The following is a 20,553-nucleotide window of genomic DNA, read 5'->3' as shown; positions in this document are numbered from 1 at the left end:
CACGTGTGTGTGCGTGAGTGGCTGGCATGGACTCAGTGGGCTGAATGGCCTGTTTCCACACTGTATCTCCAAACTAAACCAGTTAAACAGTTCACCATTGCCACCACTATTAATCAGCCTGATCCGGTCTCAGATGGGAAGTCCAATTGGGGATGTTTGCTCTTCAAATCAATAATAATGCTAAAAATATTGCCGCTGCAACCCTGATGTGCCCAGCTCTCACGGGCCCGTTTTCCCACAGAGACTGGGCCCAACGGGAAACGCCCGACGTCTATTTTTACTTCTTGCCATGTCTCTGTTGTAACAAACAAGTTCCAGGAAGACATTTTCCACAGATTAATCCTTTCCTCCCGGTTCCCAAACAGGTACTTTGGCCCAAATGAAGACATTGCTGGAGTAACTCAGCGGGTCAGGCAGCATCTCTGGAGAACATGGACAGGTGATGTTTTGTGTCAGGAGCCTGAAGAAGGGTCCCAACCCGGAACGTCACTGATCCATCTTCTCCCGAGATGCTGCCTGACCTGCTGTGTAACTGCAGCACCTTGTGCCCTTATGGGGTCAATTACATGATTAGCCTTTCACTTTCTTACAATGTGCTTTTACCCCCCCCCCCCCCCCCATTGAACTTCAGACCAGGGTCCCAACCCCAGTCTGAAGAAGACCCTAGACCCGAAATGTCACCAATTCCTTTTCTCCAGAGATGTCAGTCTCAGTTTAATGCTACCGAGAGAGTGAAGCAACATCGAGTCCAGACAGCGGGCTGTGTTGTTTTAAGCCACATCTCAGTTCAAATAGCATTTAAAAATCCCGTAAATCCTCAAGATTGGATGTTTCAGGGATGGGAATGAATACTTCAAAGCTTGAACCCAAATAGTTTATACAGCCGACACAGGGAAGTGCAAGTGGCTTTCAATAACCAGTGCATCCATAGCTTGTAGATGGGCACATAGATATGCAGGGAATGTTTAGCTTAGCAGTCCGGAGAGTGGTCTCAACCAGAAACTTCACCTATTCCTTTCCTCCACAGATGCTGCCTGACCCTCTGAGTTACTCCAGCATTGTGACTATTTTCAGTTTAAACCAGCATCTGCAGTTCCTTCCTACATGTCACCTATCTACATTCTCCAGAGTTACTCCAGCACTTTGTGTTTTTTTTTTTTGTAAACCAGCATTTGCAGTTCCATGTGTCTACACTTATCTTGGCACAGTTGGATATCTCTATAGCTTTCATTTTAAAACAAAGATTGACAGTAGTTGGAGATGGTGGCAATACTGTTCAAACAGAAGGCCGTGGAGGCCAAAACAATGGATATTTTTAAGGCAGAGATGGATAGAGTCTTAATTGGTACGAGTGTCAGTGGTTTTGGGGAGAAGGCAGGAGAATGGGGTGGAGAGAGAGATAGAGAGATAGATCAGCCTTGAGTGGCAGAGTAGACTTAATGGGCTGAATGGCCTCATTCTGCTCCTAGAACATATAAACCCATATAGTTAGTTGATTTACAATTGTTCTCAAGATTCTTTACATTACTTATGATCATGAAAGTGCTGCAAGAGCATAGATGTTGACCCGAAATGCTCCCCTTGCCTGAACCTGCTGAGTTATTTCAGCGATTTGATCATTTCACATATCCAACAGTTTTGTTACTGTGACAAGATATATTTCGATATGGAGTCCTGGGAGAGCCTTGCAGCTGACCGCACAAGGTGGAGAGGTACCCCGAACCAACATCTCAAAACGGGGGAAGAGAAACTGATGAACGCAGCGACAGAAAGGAGCGCAGCAACTTCAACAGACCAGAGACCACACACTAATGTGACCTTTGCAACAGAGACCGTCACTCCCGCATTGGTCTCTTCAGCCACAAGGGGCGCTGCTCTAGCCGAGGTTTGGAGCAAGCAGCCAACAGCTAGGATGCATCACCCATGGTCAGTCGTGGCCGAGCGAGGCCTACAAATGTTTTTCTCTGTAAACCCACCTACAGCCTTAATCACATCCAAGCCCACACAGAGGATTCCTGCCAAATCACAAATAACCAACCTGGTATAGACAGAAAACAGGGCCTTTACAACTACAACAACAGCAGCAGCAAGTAAAACAGTACAAATGCATTTACAATCCAATTTGGCCAATATTCCTGCTCATTTGTAATAACCATCGCAAAATAGTTTAGCATTTCATTTTTTATCTTTTGACTGTGGATTATCAGTCAAACATCTACAGTTCATTCACTTTGCCACACAGTTCGAAACAACCCCATAGAAACCAAAGCGGAAAATGCTTGGAAAACTCAGCAAACCAGGCAGCATTGGTGGAAAATCGATTAGTACGGATGTCAGGGGTTATGGGGAGAAGGCAGGAGAATGGGTTTAGGAGGGAGAGATATGTCAGCCATGATTGAATGGCAGAGTAGACCTGATGGGCCGAATGGCCTTATTCTGCTCCCATCACTTGTGAACTTAAGAAAACAGTCAACATTTTTCTCTCCACAGATGCTGCCCGACTTGTTGAGCCCTTTTGACAATAATCAGTTTTGGTTTCAGATATCAAGCATCTGCAGTTTTTGATGTGGAGTGACATAAATAGAGAATCACTTAGATTATTAAACTATTTCAAATATTATTTTATAATTGAAACTAAAATCAATGGAAACAGTTTGTACATTATTGACCAAATAAGCATACCAAAAGTTTCAATACTCACTATTGTGCTTCTTGTGGTGCTGCTGAAAAAGTTGTCCTTATCTGAAAGATCGAACCTAAAGGAAGAAAAAGTTGTTGAAGTCAGCAAAAGGAGTAGACAAAGGAGGAGCCGGCGTGTGAACCTTCGTAAAGCTCCCTTTACGTAGCGACTGTTTGCATACCTTGGGAACGAAAGCAAAGAATTTCACGGGGACTTGTCACATGTGACAAAGTATTCAATTCAATCGGAGAAAATGACAAGATCACTGCCCAAAATTGTAACAGCAGTCATGGAATTATGGTACCAAGCAGGAAATTGAATATTATTTTAATAAACAAATTTAAATAAAATACAAGGCGTTATTATAAATTATTATTAATTCATGCTGCTGCTTTTCCATTTTATTACAGAATAATCATGCATCAAGCTCCTTCTCACTCCAATGTTATGTGTAAACTGCACCATCTTCAAGGCAGTGAAACTCAATGTCCCACGGTATGAGTTCATTCCAAGAGCTCTCCCGAGTTTGCCCTGATTCAAACTCAGAAATTTACGGTAATGGCCACTCGTCGGTACTCGGGGCTCTCGTGGACATTTTTCAACATGTTGAAAAATCTTCACGAGTCTGCCGTTAGCGCTAAGAGACGTCCCCGAGCTCCGACGTACCCGCTACGTTCATTCTCCGTGCTTACCACGAGTTTGATTTTTTTTTTTAACTTGGGAGAGCTCTTGGAATGAACTCGTATAGTGGGACAAGCTGCTAGAGATAATGTGCAAGGAGGAACTGCAGATGCTGAGTTTACACTGAAGATGGACACAAAATTCTGGAGTAACTCAGTGGGCCTCTGAAGAAAAGGAATAGGTGACATTTTGGGTCATTTTGGGTCAAGACCCTTCCCCATATTATATGTTAACTGGTTTAAAATTAGTTGATATTGCAAACTCTATACGCACGATGAAAAAGACAAAGGTTTCTTAAAATATGAATTGGTTTCTGAAAATTGTAAATTGTCGCTAGTGTGTAGGATAGTGTTAGCGTGTGGGTGATCGCTGTTTGGCGTGGAATAGAAACATAGAAAATAGGTGCAGGAGTAGGCCATTCGGCCCTTCGAGCCTGCACAGCCATTCAATATGATCATGGCTGATCATCCAATTCAGTATCATGTACCTGCCTTCTCTCCATACCCCCTGATCCCTTTAGCCACAAGGGCCACATCTAACTCCCTCTTAAATATAGCCAATGAACTGGCCTCAACTACCTTCTGTGGCGGAGAATTCCACAGATTCACCACTCTCTGTGTAAAAAATGTTTTTTTCATCTCGGACCTAAAATGTTCCCCCCTTATCCTTAAACTGTGACCCCTTGTCCTGGACTTCCCCAACATCGGGAACAATCTTCCTGCATCTAGCCTGTCCAACCCCTTAAGAATTTTGTAAGTTTCTATAAGATCCCCCCTCAATCTTCTAAATTCTAGCGAGTACAAGCCGAGTCTATCCAGTCTTTCTTCATATGAAAGTCCTGCCATCCCAGGAATCAGTCTGGTGAACCTTCTCTGTACTCCCTCTATGGCAAGAATGTCTTTCCCAGGAATCAGTGGGCCGAAAGGCCTATTTCCGCACCGTATCTCCAAGTCTAAATCAAGAAAAGTACTTTTACTTCGCACAGTTTCACTTCATGTTCCAAACGATTAGGCCAGTTCATGGTATCTTTTCACTCGCACTTCAGCAGTGCAGACTTGGTGCGTGGCATACACAGGTTAAAGCCGTGGGAGAGAGATAGAGAGAGAGAGAGAGAGAGAGAGATTTACTAAAGTTAAGCATTTCGTGTCAGGCTGGGCCAAGATTGATCCCTAAACTTCATTGATTCCCAAACTGGGGTTGGTTGCTATAGACAAATGACATTTTCAAAAATGAGGAGATGCAAAGTGTTGCAGTAACCCAGCGGGTCATGCGGCATCTCTGGAGAACAAGGGTCGTTGATGTTTCGGGTCGGAGTCCTCCCTCAGACTGCTAAACGAGCATCTGCAGTTCTTTGTTTCCTCGTTGGAAATGGAGGCAGCCTCAAATAGTCCTGGTTTACATTTTATAATCCAAAGAGGAAGCATAATATTTACAGGAAATTAGAAAGAAAAAAAAAGCGATTTTTCATTTTATAACCCTACAGTCTCCTCTGCAGAAAGGTAACTAAAGTAAATATTTTCCTATAGCTGGCCCTGCTGAAGTTCCAGGAATGCATTTACAGTACCAGTACAACTATAGGCTAATTAGTCCCTCAAGTCATTGTATGTTCCAATTCAATTGTGAACACATTCATTTATCAGCCTTGGTTTGTCTCGAGAACAATAGCAAGAGACCTGGGTTCGATCCTGACTATGGGTGTGTCGGTACGGAGTTTGTATGTTCCACCTGTGACCTGCGGGGGTATTCTCCCATTTCCCCCTGCACTCCAAAGACGTACAGGTCTGTAGGTTAATTGGCTTGGTATAATTGCCACTTGTCCCCAGTGCGTGTAGGATAGTGTTCAAGAAGGAACTGCAGATGCTGGAAATATCGAAGGTACACAAAAATGCTGGAGAAACTCAGCGGGTGCAGCAGCATCTATTGAGCAAAGGAAATAAGCAACATTTCGGGCCGAAACCCTTCTTCAGACTGTGTGTGTGTGCGCGCAGGGGATCGCTGGTCGGCGTGGACTCGATGGGCCGAAGGGCCTGTTTCCACACTGTATCTCTAAACTGAACTAACATCAACCCTTATACCACACCACTCATCATGCCAATTAGAAATGTAGAAAATAGGTGCAGGAGTAGACCATTCGGCCCTTCGATAATGGTCATAGCTGATCATCCAAAATCAGTACCCCGTTCCTGCTTTCTCCCCATAACCCTCGATTCCTTTCACCCCAAGCGATATTTCTAACTCTCCCTTGAATACAATTAAAAGGTTCATTTGTGCATTATCCATTTCCTCTTAGCTTGGATTCCTTCCAAATAGGAGCTTTTACTTTCGACAATACCATTTCCATGCTGCACTTCATCAAATGACTTCTGGAAATCCCAAAATAGACTGGGGTCTGATTCAATGATGCCAGATTCCACTTACAAGTGAAATTCTATTTGGGGCTCGAGTGTCCAGTATTAGCTACAACACTATTAATATATAATTTAATTTAAGGTACACAAAACTGCTGGAGAAACTCAGCGGGTGCAGCAGCATCTATGGAGCAAAGGAAATAGGCAACGTTTCGGGCCGAAACCCTTAGGGTTTCGGCCCGAAACGTTGCCTATTTCCTTAGGGTTTCGGCCAAAATCCTTGCCTATTTCCTTCGCTCCGTAGATGCTGCTGCACCCGCTGAGTTTCTCCAGCATTTTCGTGTACCATCGATTTTCCAGCATCTGCAGTTCCTTCTTAAACATATAATTTAATTTACATCTGTTCCTAATTTCTTGACGAATTCCTACACATGTGACACGTCTTTCCATCTTCCATTCAGTAACAAGTAAAAGAGATACCGCTTTAAATCTCCTGTAACATACTATAATATTTCAGGGTGGCGCAGCGGGTAGAGTTGCTGCCTCACAGCCCCAGAGACCCGGGTTCAATCCTGACCACAGTCGCTGCCTGTATGGAGTTTGTACATTCTCCCAGTGAACGTGGGGGTTTTCTCCAGGTGCTCAGGTTTCCTCCACATTCCAAAGGCTTGCAGGTTTGTAGGTCAATTGGCTACTGTAAAATGTTCCCTCGTGTGTCAGCTAGTGGTGTATTGGCCAATCGCTGGTTGGCGTGGACTCAGAGGACCAGAGAGCCTGTTTCAATGCAGTCTCTCCAAACTAATCTAATTTCAAGTTCTTTCAGTCAGAGGAAGTGAGACTTAAAAGGGCCAAGTTTGTTTTTTAAAGCAATCTTTAGTAGCTGAACTAACTCTTGTACCGAGTTCCTTGATATTAAAGGTTTATTGCCATTCCTTCCTACACCCCATGAAGATCATTCCCCGCGCCATTAGGTCAAATGTTGAGACAGTTGCGCAATTTGGCCTATGTTTTTTCGAATTCCTGAAATAGGCAGAATTCCCAATGTGCCGACTGCCATCAGTTTGCTTTAGTTTAGAGATAGAGCGCGGAAACAGGCCCTTCGGCCCACCGAGCCCGTGCCGACCAGCGATCCCCGCACACTAACACTACCCTACGCACTAGGGACAATTTACAATTATATCAAGCCGATTAACCAACAAACCTGTACGTCTTTGGGGTGTGGGGGAACCAGAGATCTCGGAGAAAACCCACGCAGATCACGGGGAGAACGTACAAACTCCACACAGATAACACCCATAGTCGGGATTGAACCCTGGTCCCTGGTGCTGCAAGGCAGAAACTCTACTGCTGCGCCACCGTGACGCTGATTATTTCAAGGCCGTGCAGAAGAGCACATCAAAAAATTAGACACGCTAGCATTGAGTTAGCGAGTCGTACATCAGAAACAAGCCCTCAGCCTGCAAGTTTATTCTGATCCACAAGTGCCCACTGACATGAAAATATTTTATTATTGCCATCATCATTCCCCTACCACCTGCCCAATTTGCCATTTCGACCGCTTTCTGCATTGTCCACGCTCTCTGTGTTCAAGCCTTTTCTGCCCCATGCACTTTCCCCTGCAACCATGTGTGTGAAAATGCACACCTCCAGATGCAGAGACAGTTTCTTCCCAGCTGTTATCAGGCAACTGAACCATCCTACCAACAACTGGAGAGATGTTCCGAGCTACTATCTACCTCATTGGAGACCCATTGACTATCTTTGATCGGACTTTACCTTGCACTAAACATTATTCTCATCATTCCCTTTTTCATGTATCTGTACACTGTGGACGGCTGGATTGTAACCATGTATTGTTCTTTCTGCTGGCTGGTTAGCACGCAACAAAAGCTTTTCACTGTACCTCGGTACACGTGACAATAAACTAAACTCATGAGGTGCAACACCTGCCTCTGCACCTCCCCCTCCTAAACACCATCCAGGGACCGAAACAGCACTCTCAGGTGAGGCAGAGATTCACATGCTCCTCCTCCAACCTTGTCTATTGGTTTGGGAACAGCTGCATCCAAGAGCGCAAGAAATTGCAGCGAATTGTGGATATGGGTAACCGAAGATCTTGGAGAAAAGCCACGCCAGTCACGGGGAGAACGTACAAACTCTGCACTGACTGCACCCCGCAGTCGGGATCGAACCCGGGTGTCTGGCGCTGCAAGCACTGCAAGGCAGCAACTCTCCCGCTGCGCCACCCTGCCGCCCAAAGTTAGCGTTTCACATGGTGTTTTGTGCATGGGTACTTACAAATGCTTCTTCTCTCTGGAGAAGGGGTAGGAGAGGTGCTTGTACGTCACGTTGTCATGGTCTTCCACTTTTGGTCTCAACGGCGAAGTGATTTTGTGCAAAATGTTCGATATTTTGCTGACGATGCCAGATTTCTGCTTGACTTCATACACCTGAAGAATGAGCAACAGTTAATGCATGTGAGGCCGCGAAAAGCATCCCAACAAAGCAGAAAAAATATTGGAATGAACTAAAATGAGGAAAAGCAAGATGATCGACTTCCCGCACGGCATCTATTAAATCCTGAACATTTGTAACGTCATCAAAACAAAACATTAATTCTTTGCAAAAGTTCTGGAGTAACTCCAAAGACGTGCAGGTTTGTAGGTTAATTGGCTTGGTTAATGTAAAAATTGTCCCTAGTGGGTGTAGGGTCGTGTTAGAGTGCGGGGATCGCTGGTCAGTGCGGACCCGGTGGGCCGAAGGGCCTGTTTCTGCGCTCTAAACTAAACTCAGCTGGTCAGGCAACAACTCGGGAGAAACAGAATAGATGACATTTTAGGCCAGAACCCTTCTTCAGGCTGAAAGTGGAAATAAACTGGAGGTGAGGAAACGACAGAACAACTCAGGGCCGGCAACAGATGCCTCAGGAAGTGTGGGGCCCATAATGGCCACAAGGATCAACAAGGGGCCATAATGGACTCCACCCTTCCCAAAGTCATATGTTGCCGGCCCGACTTGTTCTTGTCTATTCTCGCCTTCAGTTTATTTCCGCCCCCCCCCCCTACTTTCAATCTGAAGAAGGGTTCCAACCTGAAACATCACCTATTCTTTTTCTCCAGAGATGCTGCCCAATCGGATTGGTAGAATTGTACATTTAACCTTGTGTGTGCTTGTAGGATAGTTTTACTTGTTCATGGATCGCAAGTCGGCACAGAATTGGTGGGCCGAAGGGCCCGTTTCTGCGATCTATCTTTGACAGTACACAAGAGTCGCCATGTTGCGGGCACCATCTCGTACCCTTCAGAGTTCAAAATCTTCATCTCGTATTTATCTAGTTTGAGATCCTGCTCATTTTCGACTAGACACGGAAGAATTTACAAGCAATCTTTTAGCCAGTTGACGAGGAATCATCGTCCAAATGTCCTTGGGATGATTCATCGGGTCGCTAAAAGTGCGTCTGGACTCATCGCACGCTGCGGGCAAGTCTGTCAGCTTGTGAAGGGTCCAATACATCACATATCCATCTGACCCTCTCCCATTCTCTCCCCTCATCAGCATTATACATCTGGTAAGCTTCCAAGGAAATAAGTTTCTCTAAACATATTTCAAGTCTCCCACAAATGTAGTTTATGCAGGTTGGATCAGAATGCAGTCGCTGTGGAATGCCAAGAGGAGTTGGCAGGATCTGCAACATGCCACAAGTAATGAGCTGCCTGCGTTAATTGGAAGGCAATATTGTCCATGTTCACATACTTGCATGCATGCACTGTGTCAGTATCAGTACAGTGCAGGCAGGCAAACCATCTGCACATCCTTACATGTGCACAATTTATCCGACTAGTTGTACTGTCCTCCTGATTAAATATTACTTATTGTATGCCTCGTTGTCACCTTCACTCAGCCAACAGTGAACCATTCCACATTTCCTTACCATCGCCCGCTTTGATCTGTCGTTTTCACACCTTACCCTTCCATATCTCTAGTCTCCTCTCCCCCGCCTCTCAGTCTGAAGAAGGGTCTCGAACTGAAACGTCACCCATTCCTTCTTTCCAGAGATGCTGCCTGTCCAGCTGAGTTACTCCAACATTCTGTGTCTATTTTACATGTACATATACTTGCATGCATGTACTGTTAATAGTAGGCAGGTACCAACCTCTGGTCTAGCATGAGGTGGTGATAATTTGGCCCATCAGACTATCACAGAGTCAAATCTCTGTACATCCCAAACTCTTGAATACTTCACAGGCCTTCCTGAAATATTTTTCCCCCTTTGCAAAAGTTATTCCTTAAAAGCTTAGACACAAGGCACTCCAGATGCTAGTGTACGACCCAAAGTGCTGGATAAACTGAGTTACTCCAGCACTTGGTGATCCCCTTACAAGCTTACCCAAGTTCATAAGTCACAGGAGCACAATTAAGCCATTCGGCCCATCAAATCTACTCCACCATCCAATCATGGCTGGTCTATCTTTCCCTCTCAACCCCATTAGCTTGCCCCCCCCCCCCTCGCATAACCCCCAACACCTTCACTAACCTCTCAACAAAGTTCATTAACATCTCATTTGGCCCTGCATCCATTTTTTGGGCAACAAGTAATACGTGCCTTAGGGTATTTTTGCTACCGAAAAAATGTTGCACGCATGCAAGTTGTTACACCATAGAATATTTATGATTTTTCCGCTCGATAGCTGCTATTGAATCCAGTTCCATCACCTTATCAGGCATCGGCACTTCAAATCTCAAGTGTTCCTTAAAACTAGCTTCACAGCAAACTGGAGTTAGACTCCACAAGTGCTTGGTGCCCGAGGTAGGAACTAGCTTCTTTTTCTTCTCCTTATTTGGATGGATCTCATCCCATCTGTTTAAGTGTAAAATGTCATATCAATACTACACTGTAGTATAGTGTACACTCCACAACGATACCATGTCATGTACAGTGTAACATATAATAATAATATCAACATTACACTGCAACTAAACCCAGAAAAAATGTAGCTTTGAAGCCCAGGTCAAGATTAACAGAACCTGGTGTACATAAAGGGCCTGTCCCACTTACGCAACTTTTTCGGCGACTGCCGGCACTCATCATAGGTGGCCGAAAATTTTCAACATGTTGAAAATTCAGCGGCGACTAGAAAGACGCTACGACTCTTTGGAGATCTCTCACAACCATACAGGCAACCCTGGCAACATGTCGCAGGAGACCTCTCATGATCATAGGAGACCTCTCACGACCATACAGCTTGTATGATCGTGGAAAAGTGCTGGAGTAACTCAATGGTTAGGCATCATCTATGAGGAGAATGGACAGGCCACGTTTCAGTTCAGGACCCGTCTTCAGTCCCATCTACCCACTTGGATAGTCGGATCTCTGTCTGCACTGCGGTCGAACATCGCGGAGCCGGCGGTCACTTTGACAGGGATCGATCTCGGGGGCTCCAACAGCGGGAGGCTGCGGACTTAACATCGTGGAGCTCGTGATCCCTTGGTTTGGGACGGATTTCGGGAGCTCCAATCCGCGGGAGCTTCGATCGCCCCGACTGCGGAAGGTTCGACTTCCCCGACCGCGGGAGAAAAAGGAGGAAAGAAGATAAGACTTTATTGCCTTCCATCACAGTGGGGAATGTGGAGGAGTCTATGTGCTGAATGTGGAGGAGTCTATGTGCTGAATGTGGAGGAGTCTGTGCTGAATGTGGAGGAGTCTGTGCTGAATGTGGAGGAGTCTGTGCTGAATGTGGAGGAGTCTGTGCTGAATGTGGAGGAGTCTATGTGCTGAATGTGTATGTCAAATTTGACATAGTTGTGTGTCTTGTTGCTTTTTTAGTATGACTGCACGGCAAATCAAATTCCTCGTATGTTGCAAAACATACTTGGCTAACAAATTACGATTATGGTTATGATTGTGAAATTAATGCAATGAAAACATTTCATTCATGGAGTTATACAGCACACAAATAGGCCCTCTAATCCATCAAAGCTAGTTCCATTTGTCAGCATCACCTCCAAATCTTTCCTCTCCATGTACCTGTCTAAATCTCTTAAATGTTGCTACTTCCTCTGGCAGCTTGCTCCAAATACCCATCACACTCTGCATGTAAAGATTGCCTCTCAGGTTCCTATTAAACCTCTCCCCTCTCACAATAATCCATCGTGATGCTTCATGAACTCACTGAAGCTGCAAAGGAATTATACAATTGTAAGCTAATGATTTTACAAATTGTTTATAAAGTCAACCACCTCCAATATAAATTAATTTTGGCATTGCTTCCGTTTTTCACTGCAAATCCTATTATTTGCTATATTCTGCTATGGAGTGCAGCGTAGGTTTACAAGGTTAATTCCCAGGATGGCGGGACTGTCATATGCTGAGAGAATGGAGCGACTGGGCTTGTACATTCTGGAGTTTAGAAGGATGAGAGGGTATCTTATTGAAACATATAAGATTGTTAAGGGTTTGGGCACGCTAGAGGCAGGAAACATGTTCCCGATGTTGGGGGAGTCCAGAACCAGGGGCCACAGTTTAAGAATAAGGGGCAAGCCATTTAGAACGGAGACGAGGAAACACTTTTTCTCACAGAGAGTGGTGAGTCTGTGGAATTCTCTGCCTCAGAGGGTGGTGGAGGCCGGGCCGGTTCTCTGGATACTTTCAAGAGAGAGCTAGATAGGGCTCTTAAAAATAGCGGAGTCAGGGATATGGGGAGAAGTCAGGAACGGGGTATTTATTGGGGATGATCACATCGAATGGCGGTGCTAGCTCGAAGGGCCGAATGGCCTACTCCTGCATCTATTGTCGATTCACCATCAGTCTGCATCTTCGCACCCTCCCCGGACCCCAGAGTCTTTTGACTTTCTATAAGTTTTACTTTTCAAATACTTGAAAGATAGTCTCTGTTTGATGTCAGCATTAAACAGCAGGGAGAGGGTGGAAAGGTGCCAAGGGGGACCCGCTGGCAGAAGAAAGGTTCGGAACTGTTGTACGAAGGAACTACAGATGTTGGTTTAAACTGAAGATAGACACAAATGGCTGGTGGTAACTCAGCGGGACAGGCAGCATCTCTGGAGAGAAGGAATGGGTGCAGTGAAGAAGGGTCTCGACCTGAATCATCACACATTCCTTCAATCCAGAGATGCTGCCTGTCCCGCTGAGCTACTCCAGCATTTTGTATCTATCCAAGGTTGAGAACTGCTCAGCAACTAAGGGAAGCCTGCAGACGGAACCGAAACAGAGGGGAAAAAGCAACAAGGCATCTGAGAAATAATGTCCAAAATGCGGTAATTCCCCAATGCCTATTTAGGCATAAGACAAACAGGAAAAGATATCGACACATGGAAGAGGCCAGTGGAAGAGGTGACTGATGTTGGCTCACAGATTTCTGGCCGATATTTGTAGGAAGGAACTGCAGATGCTGGTTTAAACCGAAGATAGACCAAACCAATTAACCTGCAAACCTGTACGTCTTTGGAGTGTGGAAGGAAACCAAAAACCTCGGAGAAAACACGCAGGACAGCACCCGCAGTCAGGATCGAACCTGGGTCTTTGGCGCTGTAAGGCAGTACCTCTACCTGTCTGTAAGGTAATCCTATTAGTCTTTGTCCAAGATGGCTGCCGTGAAGAGAGAGTGGACGCTGGCGCGCTTTAGCTGCCGCTGCTCTCTCTTCACATTGTGTTTTTGATTTTTTGTTTTTGGACTGAATTCTGTTTTTAATTTGTGTTTCTGTGATGTCCTTATTATTTATTTTATTCTGATTATATGTTTTTTATTCCCGTTAATCTCTGTAAGGTGTCCTTGAGATTTCTGAAAGGCGCCCAAAAATAAAATTTATTATTATTATTATTATTATACCACTGTACCACCCAGATCCGTCTGAAAGGATACAAAATACTAATTCTCCTGTTTCAGCAGGTGGGGTCCCAGAGAACTCCATACACACAGCACCCATAGTCAGGATCGAACCCGGGACTTTGGTCCTGTAAGGCAGCAACTCTACTGCTGCGCCATCGTGCAGAGATACAGCACGGAGATGGGCCCTTCGGCCCACCGAGTCTGTGCCGATTACCTATCACCCGTAGACAATTGTCATGTTATCCTGTTTTCGCATCCGACGGGCACAGGGCAATTTCTAGGTGGGAAAGCAGCAATAAATGGGTGTGATTTGCAATGACTGCAGTAAAATGGTTTGATGTTTAAAATACAAGTCCATTATATATTTAATCCCATAATAAATATCAGGTTATGGGGAAAAACAGTCAATTGATAAATTTACACTTTAATTAACCGACAAACCTGCATGTCATTGGTATGTGGGTGGAAACCGGAGCACCCAGAGGAAACCCACACGGTCACAGAGAGAACGCACTAACTCATGCAGACGACACCCGATGTCCGGGTCACTGGCGCTGTGAGGCAGCAGCACAATCACTGCGCCTCTCTGCTGCTCTGACTGAGGTACAGTGAAAAGCTTTTTGTTGCGTGCTATCCAGTCAGCATAAAGACTAAAATGCCGCCCCAATTTGAATGTTGTTGACACTTCAAAAATTCAACCAAATGACTTGGAAAGTCTTAAAGGTTATGGCCAAGACATCAGGTCATCTCAACCTACCTTTTTGGTGGGCATCTTAATCTTGAGGAATTCTGCTTCTCTGCACAGCACGTGCCATGGCGTGTGTATCTTCACAAAGCCTAGACCGTAGGCCTTAGTCTGAGGGAGAAAGAGTACAGCAGATTACTGCAGCTTACGATAAATCATCTCACATTCACTCACTCACTCACTCTTTTTGGGATGTGGCGACACATTAAATTTCAGGTTGAACTACTGTTCAAAACTGCTTGGAAAATAAGGCCACAATCATCTTTGTACAGCAACTCCACTCTCCAGATGTCCTTCGCTGTTTCAGAAAAGGAACGGTCGTGATGGATCTAATTCAGGTGTCCATGGATGTCTTGGAGTCATAGTGTCATGGAGCATGGACACTGGCCCTTCAGCCCAACTTGCCCACACCAGCCAACATGTCCCAGCTACACAAGAATTCTCCAACGTCAAGTAATAAACCCCTGCCCCCCCCCCCCCCCCACATCACTCATCTTTATCTCTCCCCCCTCCCCTCCAATGCCTGTGCGCACACACACACTCTCCCACCATCTCCCACCCTCACAGTTATGATCGAGTCATAGAGTGATACAGTGTGGAAACAGGCCCTTCGGCCCAACTTGCCCACACTGGTCAACATGTCCCAGCCACATCAGTCCCACCTGCCTTCTCCTGGTCCATATCCCTCCAAACCTGTCCTATCCATGTACCAGTCTAACTTTTTCTCAAATGTTGGGATAGTCTCTGCCTTAACTACCTCCTCTGGCAGCTTGTTCCATACACCTATCTAAATGCATCTTAAACGTTGTGATAGTACCTGCCTCAACTATCTCCTCCAGCAGCTCGTGGCCTGCGCCCTCCACTCTTTGTATGAAAAAGGTAGCCCTCAGATTCCTATTAAATCCTTCCACTCTCACCTTAAACCCATGTCCTCTGGTTTTCGATTCCCTCGACTCTGGGCCAGAGGCTCTGTGCGACTACCCGATCTATTCCTCTCATGATTTTGTACACTTCTATAAGATCACCCCCTCATCCTCCTGCGTTCCAGGGAATAGAGTCCTAGCCTGCTCAACCTCTCCTTAAGCGAGCACGTGCTGGCTTCTTTTTGATACCACCTCTCATGGCATCCCATTTAACACCTTGGTATTTGTGAGTTTAAAAGAGAGCAAGAAAGCCAACTCTACCAAGTCAGATTTACATTCAAGCGACAGGCCGGACTGAAACTATACACGAGTGGATACATTTATGCATGCCTTCTGCTAGAGATGTAGCAAAGCAAAAGGTCAGTCGAGTTTTCCAGCGTTGACAGACATCAAAGTCGAGGCCAACAGCGGAAAACAATATGCGGGAGTCACAGTGTAAAAGTTAGCGAGATCATCGCCACCAGACAGTAACCGCCATTTTTTTATCCCCCCATGAAAGAGATGGCAGGAGCTACAACTAATGAAACAAGTCGGAATGACATTGCATGAAGGGCAGTATTAAATAGGTGTGATTTGAAAAGTCTGATGTCAAATGGATTGATGTTTAGAATACGTCAATTTTATATTTATCCCATAATGTTAGGTTATGGGAAGAGCAGCAAATATAAAAATGATTGACTTTGAAATAAAGTTACCAAACCAATGCTTTTTTTCCCTTTTAAAAAAAAATAAATGCAGTTATTCACCCAAACGGCTGAACAAAATGATGAACTGGGTACACATCATATACAGTAAAGATTCAACAGTTTCATTTATGGCTCTCTTTCATCTCGAGTTCTTTTAACATTCCTGGCAGTCTCAGAAGCAGATCAAACAAGAACACATCATAAACAGTCAAATGGATAGAGCTGCAACCAAACTTGGTAATTCCAATCACAAGGAACTCTCAATAGGTCAAACATTCAGATTCACTGCCACAGAGCTGGAAGCACAGGCACACACCGCTGAACGACCATTTCACCTTGCGATGCCAGCAGTTATTCGACTCAAAATATTACAACAAAACAATTTAATTCACACTCCCACATCATATCGCACAGAGCTAACTGTGCAACCCGAATATTTAACACTTAACCAAATGATTTTTGATTGCAAATTTGATAAATCCTAGAGAGAGATTTTTTTTTTTTTTATACAAGCAATGAATATTTGCAGGCGATTCATTCAGAGGAGAAATTCCAGCAATAGAGTTGCTGCCTAACAGCGGCTGAGTCTCAGGGTTCAATCCTGACCAAGGGTACAGTCTTTGTGATGTTGGGGGAGCCCAGAGCAAGGGGTCACAGTTTAAGAATAAGGCGTAGGCCATTTAGCACTGAGATGAGGAAAAACCTTTTCACCCAGAGAATTGTGAATCTGTGGAATTCTCTGCCACATAAGGCAATGGAGGCCAATTCACTGGATGTTTTCAAGTGAGAGTTAGATATAGCTCGTAGGGCTAATGGAATCAAGGGATATGGGGAGAAAGCAGGAACGGGGTACTGATTTTGGATGATCAGCCATGATCATATTGAATGGCGGTGCTGGCTCTAAGGGCCGAATATCCTACTGCTGCACCTGTTCTCCAGTTTCCCCACACATCATAAAGATGTGTAGGATTTGCACTGAAGCCCCTGGTGTGTAGTTTGTGGGTGATCGATGGGGGGATGACGTGGTCTCAGTGGGCCTAAGGGCCTGTTTCCCTACTTTATCACTAAAGGTGAAAGGTTGGTCAAATCAGAAGGGGAATTTGGGCGCATCAAACTTGACCTTGAACTTGAACCTCGAGAATGAATGACAAAACACAAGAGATAGACACAGAAAGCTGGAGTAACTCAGCGGGACAGGCAGCATCTCTGCAGAGAAGGAATGGGTGACGTTTTCGGTCGAGACGGAGACGAGGAAACACTTTTTCACCCAGAGAGTTGTGAGTCTGTGGAATTCTCTGCCTCAGAGGGCGGTGGAGGTCAGTTCTCTGGATACTTTCAAGAGAGACCTAGATAGGGCTCTTAAAGAGAGCGGAGTCAGGGGATACGGGGAGAAAGCAGGAACGGGGTACTGATTGGGGATGATCAGCCATGATCACATAAAATGGCTGTTCTGGCTCAAAGGGCCGAATGACCTACTCTTGCACCTATTGTCTATTGAGACCCTTCTTCAGACAAACCAAGAGGACAGTTCCTTAGGTTGGAGCATTCAGAAGAAGATGACAGTGGCAGATGAAGACATCAGACCAAGGGAAGGAGAAATGAGTTTGGGCAAAGGTGGAGGTCTTTGGTCTAGTCAGTGGAAGATCAGCCGACTGCACTCAGGACAGAATCTGAGAGTCAGACAGCGTGGAAACAGGCCCTTCGGCCTAACTTGCCCACGCCCATCCACACTAATCCCACCTGCCCATATCCCTCTAAACCTATCCAAAAATGTACCCGTCTAAATGCTTCTTGGACATCGCAATAACGCCCATCTCAACTCCCTCCTCTGGCTGCTCGTTCCATACACCCACCATCCTTCGCATGAAAATTTTACCCTTCAGGTTCCTATTAAATCTTCTCCCCCCCTCACCTTAAACCTCTGGTTCTCGATTTCCTTTCTCTGGGCAAAATACTAACATCTTTAGTGATTCCAGAAACAGGGAGGGAATCAAATCAACAGAATTAACATTTTAAAATAGGTATGACATGGGTATAAAATGGGTATAGATCAGCCATGCTAGAATGGACTTGATAGACCGAATGGCCTAATTCTGCTCCCATTTCTCATGGTATTAACCCGCTACTTTCAAAATAGGCTGATGAATCCAAATTGCACCCAGAGGCAACATGAGCCAAATCATAATTCAATTAATTCCACACAAGCGGATCAACTCGCGAGTTGGATACAAGTAACGGCTCTGGCAGCACAGAGGGTTACAGAATTTGGAACCAAAATTGGGAACTTGCCTTCAGCAACTAACATTTGTAACATATAAAGATCTTGCAGTGCAAGCAAATTAAAGTGGTCGAGACAGATGTATAATCTTTTCTCCAGATGAGACTTATGGTAACAGACGCATAATCTTTTCTCCAGATGAGATTGATGGTAGCAGACGTGACAAAAATTCCTCCGCTGTTTCGTTCAGTTAAAGCGCTGATAATGGATGTAACCAACGAGTCACAAGGCTCTCTATTCCCAACTGCACCCACCACCACCCACTGCAAAACTGGCACTGGTCCAAAGATTATAGTTTAGTTTAGAGTTAAACCCCTGTCCCACGGTACGAGTTCATTCCAAGAGCTCTCCCGAGTTTGCCCTGATTTGAACTCGGAGATTTACGGTAATGGCCACTCGTCGGTACTCGGGGCTCTCGTAGACATTTTTCAACATGTTGAAAAATCTTCACGACTCTTCCCGAGCTTACCTGCCATTAGCGAGTCTTCCCGAGTACCTGCCATTAGCGTTACGAGCCGCTAAGAGACGTCCCCGAGCTCCGACGTACCCGCTACGTTCATTTTCCGTGTTTACCACGAGTTTGATTTTTTTTAAAACTCGGGAGAGCTCTTGGAATGAACTTGCACCGTGGGACAGGGCTATTACAGCATGGAAAGAGGCCCTTTGGCCCATCGTGTCCATGCCGACCATCGATCACCCATCCGCACTGGTTTGATGTTGTCCCACTACACACTGGGGGGGGGAGGGGGCAATTTACAGAAGCCAATTAACCTACATAAACTGTCTGACATAGCAACTATCACTTTCATTTGAGTTCCTTTTTTGATATCTTTACTGTTTAGAGATACAGCATGGAAACAGACCCTTCGGCCCTCCGAGTCTACGCCGAACATCGATCACCCGTGACCTCACTGTCTCATCCACTCGCTACACACCAAGGCCCACTTGCAGAGGGCCAACTAATCTACAAACCCGCATGTCTTCAGAATGTGGGAGGAAACCAGAGTGCCCAGAGAAAACCGGTGCGTTCGCAGCGAGAACGTGCAAACTCTGCACAGACAGCACCCATTAAGTTAACAGGCCACTTAAGAGCTGTTTCTATGCTGCATCTATAAATCAAAGCTCTGTCTGTCATCCTTTTCTTCTTTTGTTGGTTTTAGTCTGTTAAATGGATGTCTTCATGTATCTTTAGTTTGTATTATGTGGGGGGTGGGCAGGGGGGGGAGATGGGAAAACTTTTCTTTATCGCTTTCCTCAACGGGGACGCGATTTTTTCTGTGCCGTATCTCCGCCCGCACTGCGGCCCAACATCGTGGAGCTGCCGGTCCCTTTGCTGGGGATCGACTATGGGAGCTCCAACCGCAGGAGCCTGCGGAATTAACATCGTGGAGCTCGCTGTGCATTGTCAGGGATCGACTTTGGGAGCCCCATGTCCGGGGCTCAGCACCGCCCACCGCCCCGACGTGGGAGCCTCGACCGCCCCGACGTGGGAACTTCGATCGCCCCGACTGAGGATGGTTGGACTGTCCCATCCATGGGAGAATAAGAAAAGACGACAAGACTGGATTGCCTCCCATCACAGCGAGGAATGCAGGGGAGCCACTGTGGTGGATGTTTATATTAACCTTTATGTAATTGGGTTTCTTGCTGCTTTTTTTGGTACAACTGTATGGCAAATCAAATTCCTTGTATGTTTTTACATACATGGCTAATAAATTAATTACAATTACAATTAGCAGCACCACATTTCAAACCCTGCTTAGGAAAACAAGATGATGTTTTCGAAGAATGCTGAGGCATTAACTAGAAGGGAGCAGTATATCACGAGGCCAGATAAGCTGTGGCTTCCCAGAGACGTCCGAGACTGCCTCGGAGTCTGATAAAAACACATAACTCACGCCATTATGGCAACAAGGATGATAGCTAGTTTGGCACAGTCACCTGTTTTTTTTTGGGGGGGGGGGGGGCACGAGACCTGTTATTTTGTATTGTTACTTTACTGGTACTATTTCTATACTTTGTAATGATGTCTGACCACCCCATTATCTGTCCCTTGTAATTCGCTTTAATAAATAGTTATCTGTGCTCTTCACAATGTGCTTTATCCAACCCTGGATGCAAACTGTTGAACCCTGAATATATTTGGTTCCAAAGTCGTTGAATTACGTGCCCAGTTCGCGATTCACTAGAATCAGTGTCATTAAATGTCACTTAAAATTGGTTGAATTGTGCAGTACAGAACTAGCTACACATTGCTACATCACCTCAAAGGCTACACATTGGCTACATCACTACAGAGGCTACATATTGGCTACATCACTACAGAGGGGATACACATTGGCTACATCACTATAGAGGGGATACACAT

The 20,553-nt window shown here is 45.3% G+C and overlaps 1 protein-coding gene and 1 long non-coding RNA gene across 6 annotated transcripts in view; one reads left to right on the top strand and one right to left on the bottom strand.

The window, feature by feature from the left end:
* Positions 1-20,553, bottom strand: part of ano1 (anoctamin 1) — a 173,824-nt gene that overhangs the window by 92,915 nt on the left and 60,356 nt on the right. For all 5 annotated transcript variants that reach the window (XM_033038711.1, XM_033038714.1, XM_033038710.1 and 2 more), the window contains 3 exons: positions 14,311-14,409; positions 8,008-8,159; positions 2,702-2,756 (listed from right to left, as the gene is read on the bottom strand). In XM_033038711.1, coding sequence (XP_032894602.1) covers positions 2,702-2,756; positions 8,008-8,159; positions 14,311-14,409 — 306 coding nt within the window. The remainder of the gene's footprint in view (positions 1-2,701; positions 2,757-8,007; positions 8,160-14,310; positions 14,410-20,553) is intronic.
* Positions 8,581-19,957, top strand: LOC116984546. The gene is made up of 3 exons (XR_004415060.1): positions 8,581-8,590; positions 11,510-11,513; positions 19,922-19,957. It is a non-coding gene; the product is annotated as an uncharacterized LOC116984546 (long non-coding RNA).

Source organism: Amblyraja radiata, chromosome 20, assembly GCF_010909765.2.
Source record: "Amblyraja radiata isolate CabotCenter1 chromosome 20, sAmbRad1.1.pri, whole genome shotgun sequence".
In the NCBI taxonomy this organism is placed as follows: domain Eukaryota; kingdom Metazoa; phylum Chordata; class Chondrichthyes; order Rajiformes; family Rajidae; genus Amblyraja; species Amblyraja radiata.
Note: the sequence above shows the minus strand (reverse complement) of the source record. Positions and strands in the feature narration are given on the sequence as shown.